The sequence below is a fragment of the Gossypium arboreum genome, chromosome 12 (genome assembly GCF_025698485.1).
Source record: "Gossypium arboreum isolate Shixiya-1 chromosome 12, ASM2569848v2, whole genome shotgun sequence".
Lineage (NCBI taxonomy): Eukaryota > Viridiplantae > Streptophyta > Magnoliopsida > Malvales > Malvaceae > Gossypium > Gossypium arboreum.
The window spans coordinates 91,379,041-91,386,824 of record NC_069081.1 but is presented as its reverse complement, the minus strand read 5'-3'; the positions used below and the strand labels follow the sequence as shown (position 1 = coordinate 91,386,824).

Here is a 7,784-nt window from a genome sequence, read left to right as displayed (position 1 = left end):
AGACCATATAGATGCAACATCAATTATAACAATCTAATAATATAAATGAAAATTTTCAAATAATTTAATGATATTTTATAATTTTTTTAAAATTAAATGATTAAAATATAAATTTATTAATAGTTTAATAACTTAGTTGGAATGGAAGTTAGGAAAATTTTATGCCCAAGACCTATTGTACCTTCCAAAAAATAATTAATCTTCTATAGATCCCCTCATTCCTTTGAAAACAGAATATATATATATATATAGTAATTTTGGTAGGTCAATTCATAAACAATAATAAATTAAAATAAATTATTGATATGGCTAGGTGTCCTATTGATTGCGGACAGTTAGATAGATTGCTTAGATTTTTTGGTAAATTATTTATTAATAAGTTTATGATTTGATTATTCAATTTTAAAAATTTATAAATTGGTTATTAAGTTATTTAAAAAAAATTATTTAAATCATCAAGTTGTTAAAATTGTTGTTGTATGGCCTTCTCTGTTTGCATTGTCTGTACCAATCTAAAGTTCTCGTTTCTTTTCTCTCTACGGTTCAATTTTTTTTTATAAAACAACTTTGAATGCCATGAATCCGCGAACTAAAATCCAAACAGTTTTTTTCTCCATTAAATCGACTTAGATATAATGTATGTTATTCTACTCGTCAATGGGTACTAATCCATTGTACCGATCGTCGATCGGAGCTCAATAGCCGAACCATTTAAAGAAAAAACTTAACATTATAGTGACTTATATAAAAAAATTTTGAATAATTCAATGATCATTTTGTAACTGTTTAAAGTTGAGTGACTAAAACGTAAATTTACTAATAGTTTAGTGACCTTAAATATAATTTATCCTAATTTTTATATTAAAATAAAATTCTTAATATTTAGTTATAAATTTCTAATGCAATTTCTATAGGAACTTTTTAACTTCAGCTATTTCAAAGATGGGCTCAATAGGCCACTCCCAATTAATAATGCTAAACATTAGGCCCAAATTAAATTATGATCCAACTCAAATAAAAATCGGCTCAATATTAGAGGTTAGCAAAATTCGGTTATATCAATTTAATCGATTTATTTAGTTAAATCTGTGTCAGTTAAGTCAACTTTATTAATTTAGTTGATTATGATCTTGATTAAGTTGTTATCAGTTATGAATTTTAAATATATTTATAATATACGATAAGTTGATTAACCAACCGAATCGACAATGTTTAATCGGTTGTTAAGTTAATTAAGTCGGTCATTTGATTCAACTAAGGTTGGAAGTTGTCAGTTAAATTAGTTAAATCGAAAAATTGACTGAAAAAATTGAATATTCACCCTTACCGGCACATGTTTAGAAAATTGTTGAAATTTGGGGTCAATATTTGATAATATGCACATTCGTACAATGGTATATCTAGTTCATTGTATTACATTCAATGGCAAAGTATGGTAAAAATACCATGGAGGCTCTTGTTTTAGATGTTAGATTACATTTTGCTCTCTCTACTAAAAAATGAGCAAATTAATTCATGTAGATTAGATTAATGAGCAAATTGGTTATTTATGTTAAAAGTTTCATCCATTGTTAAAAACTAACATGGCTAACAGAGTAACCAAAAAGTGACATGTGCAATGCCACATGTATCTCATACTGATGTATATGGATTAATTTTTAACTGTAGAAATGGATGAAACTTTTTAACAGAATGACCAATTTATTCTTTGGTCTAATGTATAAAGCCTAATTTACTAAATTTTTAAGTAGAATGGCAAAATACAATCCAACTCCGAGTACAAGGACCTCCATGATACTTTTACCGGCAAAGTAACGATGCATTAATAAATAAATTCACTTATATATATATCAATCTTTTAGAGTATGCGGTTTAAGATTGAATTAACTCTTCATTGTATGGAAATGAAAGTATCTATCAATCTATGTTCCCTTCCAATCCAAGCAACTAAGGTATGCATGGTTGAATCTATGTTGAAAAAGTGAAGAAACTTGCAGTTTTATTCCTCCAATCTTTACTTCTTTACATACACAACAATTTGATGATCTAAAAGAAATCGAGCAGGAAATATAACAAAGAATCCTTTAAATGCAAACGTCACGAACCAAGACACGGGTGGACCATGACACGATAGCTTCTAACACCTCGGCAGATCTACCGGAGGGTGAGGTAATGTCTCCAGCTCTCCTTCTCCATTTTCCACTATCAACACAGCACCTAAACCCCATGACTGGTGTATCTCTAAGTGGCAATGCATGAACCAAACCCCTAGATACGAGACAAAGATCGAATTAACATGTGATTAACATAAATATATAGTACTACTAATGTTAATGAAGTTGTTCGAAGTTGAGTATCGTACCTGGATTATCGGCAACGAATCGTATTGCAGCCCATCCACCAACTGGGACTCCAATGGTGTTCATATAAGGTGGATCGATCAAGTTAAAGTTTGCGGTCTGTGGATTATAGTTCCCGGTACCGTATCCAACTACGTAGAAACTATAGCCGTGGAGATGAATTGGGTGGTTCTCGGTGGTGACCGTGCTAGTGTCTTGGAAGATAAGTTGTACCTTGCTACCAAATTTAAGGACTTTGGTCCTTGTTCCATTAATGGCCTGTGTGTTATTAGGAGCATTGTTCGGTGCCCCATTGACAAAGTCGTAAAACCGAAGCGGTGCACCGGGGAAATCCACTGTGAACTGACCACCAATCTTCTTATAATAGGCTTCTAAAATCGAAACAGTAGGCATTACGAAGCTTATATTGTTCATTGAAGCTGCAAAAGTCCCATTGTTCATGCCTCGGCAGTTGTTCCGTGGTGTCTTGGACCGACATTTGTTGACGTTTAACCCCACGGTGACAAACAATTCAGTATCGATCTCTTTAGGGACGTTAACAGGATTAAGGCTTCTAAGTCCGTCCATGACAGTCTTTGCAGCAAGATTATCGTTAAAACTCGGTAATTTAGCCGGTAACGATATGCTGTTCGGGACAGCACCTAAGTATTGGAAATAAGCAATGGCTGATATGTTTTGGAATGAAATATTTTGAGCAGACATGTAAGGTCCCATAGCTATGGAATACTTCCCAATCGGCTGATTAGCCGTAACAAGGACGTTCATGGTCTGCCCCGGTCCTAACATCACACGGTCCGTAGTGAATGGCTTGGTGTACTCAGCGTCGGCCTCCACGATCGTTAATTTATGATAAGCTATAGCAAAAAAATTCTCCATATTTAGTCCTGCATTGATTAGCCTCAACAAATATGTTTTCCCAGGTACGACATCAATCTTGTATACATCTGCAAATCAATAATTAATAACATTCATTACAAATGATCTAACAATAACGATACCGATATAATTTTTTTTTCAATTACCATTTCGAGAGCAGTTGTAGTTCGGTCCCGGGTGACTGTTAATAGTAAACGCATCAGCCGGTGGAGCAGCACCACCGCTGGCTAGAACTTCCCGTTCGAGTTGTACAACATCTCTCAACCAATACTCCCCTATCAAATTCCAAACATAAATATACCACATAACACTACAGGTATATCGGATTAAAAATGATAGCGTACCTAAGATCACGATATGTTCTTCGTAAGGATGTTCGAAAGGGTACGGTACTTCCGTCTTCGGATACACAACAATAGCACCATAAACAGTTGCTCTAAGCCAAGAAACATGTGCGTGCCAAAAAAAGGTCCCCTTTTGCTGCACCAACGTGAACTTGTATGTGAAACTCGCGCCAGCTTGAATAGGACATTGTGTAATATACGACGGACCGTCGAACCAGCACGATAACTTCTGCCTGACCCCATGCCTGAAAAAAAGAAAAACCAACAATGGTTAAAGATAACATATAATTAGCACTAAATACTAACCATGGTCATAAAATAAAACAAACCAGTGAATTGTGGCATTGTAAGGGGTCTCATTAGTGACCTTAACAATGATTCTATCATCTTCTTGAGCATAAACTATAGGTCCAGGGAACATTTTATTAATGGTGACAATCTCTTTGGTGTTACATAGTTTATTAACCTTCATGGTTTGAACTTTGAAATCATAGAACCTAGTTGAACCACCTGCAGCCCTTTTATCTGCCATAGAACAGTATGAAAACGACATGGTTAAGAACAAGACACTGAAACAGAGTAAGTTAGCCATTAAAGACATGAGTGTCGTAGTGAAGGTTAAGGAGAGGGAGCAAAATTTAAGCCATGGAAAGCAAAAAACACAGAACAAAAAAGTAGACTGTATTTATGTTTTGTCAGCTTTCATGATTTCGACTAACGTGATAATAAGGTGTTGGGGGCGGGGAGGTGTGATTATTCAATGTGACCCTCAATGTTGGGAAGGGATTTTTTTGTGTCTTTAAAACAGAAAAATCAAAGTAGATTATGTTTTGTTTTTTTGGTTCGAAGTCTGTCAAACAGTTGAATAATGTTGTTTGACTGAAAATTTATTTCAAACCCCACATCAAACAGCTACTTTCTTTGCTCTCTATTCCACGTATGTTTTAACCCGATACAACGGTTGGATCAAGAATCGGTTTAGATATTAATCTTGAGAGAGACTTTAAACCGTGAACTGACATGGATCAATAAAACCAACAATTGAACTGAATTTTTTTAATAATTTTTATTTTATTAATTGAGCTGGTAGTATGACGGTTTGACCATCTGTCCAGTTTTAGAAACATTGTTTATTACCAAGGAGGAATATATCATATAGGTTTCAGCCATGTAAACTACAATGACCCATATATATTTGGTTAAATTCTGGTTTTGATCTTTTTTTCCAACTAAAGTATCATTGATGATGATTTACTTAACTAACTAAAATCACGACAAAGGCAAGCGTACCTATTAAATAATAGTGTAGCTGGTAAGTCAGGAATATTGTATCCACAATGATTAAAAGTACTAGTACTATTACTATCTTTCTATTATTTAGTTGGTAAATTGAAGAAGTTTGTTTTAATTCTAAAATTATCTAAACTAATGATTAAGAACTCGATAGAGAATAAAGTAAGAAAATAATCGAATAAACCAATATGAGAGACAATACCCAAGAAAGACTCCACCTAGACTTCACTTGTTATTCTAAATTTGAATTAAACAATTTATTCACTTGCCTTGATCTATATAAATCCCTAATTTATATTAATATCTCTTTCGAGAGTAAAAATAACTGACTTTATGTTGATTAATTGAAATCACTTTCTAATTAAAACCCCTACTGTCACATTAACTCGATCTATGGATTCCCTTATTAGATTTGACTCCAATTTGGTAGATTTATGTTGTCCTATTTCTAGGATTGCATGCAATTCCACTCAGTTATTCCAGATCTACTCTTAAACAGAGACTTTTGCTCCACTAAATTAAGCACATCAATCATGAATTAAAATCTTGGAAACATTAAAACATGGAATAAATACACATAATTGAGATCAAGGAATCAAGTATTTATCATGTAATTCAGAAAATTAAATAACAATGTTCGTCATAGGTTTCATCTTCCCTAAATATCTAGGGAATTTAGTCCATACTTTGGGAGGAAAACATCTCAAAATTAGGAAAACAACAAAACATAAAGAAACCCAAAAACTTCTAGAAAGTTGACCGGCGATTTTCAATCTTGAAGGAGATCCTGCTTCTGAGTTGATTTCGACGGTGTTCTTCAAGTAATTTCTTCGTTCTACTCTACGTCCTCCCTTAGGTCTTCTTCTAGTGTGCATTTATAGACTTTAGAATGCTCAGAAGCCCTAAAAATTGGCTTTTTCTGCGTGTGTGGAAAACAGAGAGTGATATCGACACAGGCTGTCACATGGGCGTGTGACCAACCCGTGTGGTTCACACGGGCGTGTGCTCAGCCTGTGTGGGAATGGCTTGGCCATGTGGATCCTTAAAATAGCTTGTTTTGTCTGATTTTGGCACGTTTTCTGTTCTTTTTGCTCCCCTATGCTCTCCTAAGTATAGAAATATGAAATTAAATGATTAGGAGCATCAAATTCACTAAATTAAATAATAAAACATCCAAAAACGCATCAAGAATTGGATTAAAATATGTTACTTTTATGGCTTATCAAATATCCCCACACTTAAGGGTTTGCTTGTCTTCAAGCAAAATCCTCAACTCACAATTAAAATTAAACTTTCTCAATTCATAATTCTCATCAATAATGTTTTATCATAATTCACAAATAATTACACATTGATAATTCAACTAAAAGAGCATTAAGGATTCAAACAATCCAAGTCACACATTTTTAAAGCATGAAAACATAAGTATTTCTCTTTATCTAAATAATTACCTTTAATTCAAAATCGACAAGAATTGACATCCTCACTAAAGATTCACTCAAATCACTCAAGGTGTTTAAGGTTCAAAAATAAGCACTTAAAAGTCAAATATGAAAAGTCATTACCATAGGCTTGCATGAAAATCAAATCTCCATCACTATAAAATGAGATGATACACAAATCAAAAGGTCTTTAAAGGGTTGTAATGGGGCTTAGTTTAAAGGATTGGATAAAGGCTGAAATAGAGGGTTAGAATCGAGATCGAATTAATACTTTACGTAACTAGAAAAATAAACTAATACTGAATAATTACATCAATTGAAAACTTATCAATAATAACTCGAGCTTCTTCTCAAAATGTGAAATTAACCGTTTAAGCTCAAATAATATAGAACTAATAATAATTAAAATAAATGTACATATTTTTTTCACCATTTTTTTCTTTTTCTTTTTTTTTTTGAGTAAGGAATAATAAGAAAAAATTTACCAACTGAACAAAAGAACATAGTTAGGCAACTAACCAAATCAAACCTGGACAAAAAGGGAGTCAATAAAATAGGAAAAATTCTCAATGAATCAAAAAGAATGAGTTATAGGTTAATATTAAGGGTAGATCAAGAAACGGTTTATTAGGCTAAAAGGGGTTCACTAAAGGTTAATTATGAAGGTAGGCTTTTTAGGATAAGTGGGTTAAAACCTAGGTGTCTTTATCATCTCAGTATATCAAATCAAAGGTGTGGTCTCGACATGTATAATCAAAGTAAGTTCTAGAATAACCAATCAGTATTGACACACTCATAACCAATAATAAAATAAGTAAGAAAAGTGTATGCTCTAAAGGCTCAAAATCTCACAAAAATTATGGTTTTTGATATCAATCTTGCAAATCTCAAACTTCAAGTTAATACCTTAATTTAGGGAAACAACCTAGCAATTTTTTATATTCTGAAAATAGACTTATCATGCTTGATTCTCTAATGTCTTAACGTTTAAACAATTAATTCACAATTACCTATGAATTTAATCTAAAACAAATCAATAAAAATCACAAATCGATAAGAATTCATTCTAATAGTAAAATGAGAAAATTACTTGAACACAAGACATAATTCGGAGATTTTCTAATAATCATATAAATAACCTCCCCACACTTAAGATGTATATTGTCCTCAATGTACAAAAATAGATAATCACAGTAGAAAAAAATATCATAAGAGAGGGAGATAATTGAAACTGTTCTGAATATTGGATGAAATTCCTAAAACAGTGAAAAGTGAAATTGTAGAGAAATGTAGATGTAGTGCATGATTCTAAGCAACTGATAAGAAAATAAACACAATGCTGATGAAGATTAAAGGGTTACCCGATTAGAAACAACCACAATAATTAAAAATATATAGTTCAAAATATAAAAACAAAAGAAGTCTAAAAACATAACAATAAACATAAAAATAGAAATAAAACTAAAAAT

At 32.5% G+C, this 7,784-nt stretch overlaps 1 protein-coding gene across 1 annotated transcript; it reads right to left on the bottom strand.

The window, feature by feature from the left end:
- Positions 1-1,982: 1,982 nt before the first annotated feature.
- On the bottom strand, positions 1,983-4,271 carry LOC108478901 (laccase-6-like). The gene is made up of 5 exons (XM_017781356.2): positions 3,910-4,271; positions 3,581-3,825; positions 3,383-3,511; positions 2,363-3,304; positions 1,983-2,268 (listed from the first exon to the last, which is right to left on the bottom strand). The coding sequence occupies exons 1-5, from the start codon at positions 4,179-4,181 to the stop codon at positions 2,138-2,140; spliced, it is 1,719 nt and encodes a 572-aa protein (XP_017636845.1). The 5' UTR covers positions 4,182-4,271; the 3' UTR covers positions 1,983-2,137.
- Positions 4,272-7,784: the final 3,513 nt, after the last annotated feature.

Coding starts and splice junctions, on each gene's coding strand:
- LOC108478901 (XM_017781356.2), bottom strand. CDS start 4,181: ATGTCTTTAATGGCTAACTTACTCTGTTTCAGTGTCTTGTTCTTAACC. Junction 3,826..3,909: donor TACAATGCCACAATTCACTG/GTTTGTTTTATT, acceptor TCTTTTTTTCAG/GCATGGGGTCAGGCAGAAGT. Junction 2,269..2,362: donor ATTCGTTGCCGATAATCCAG/GTACGATACTCA, acceptor TCTCGTATCTAG/GGGTTTGGTTCATGCATTGC.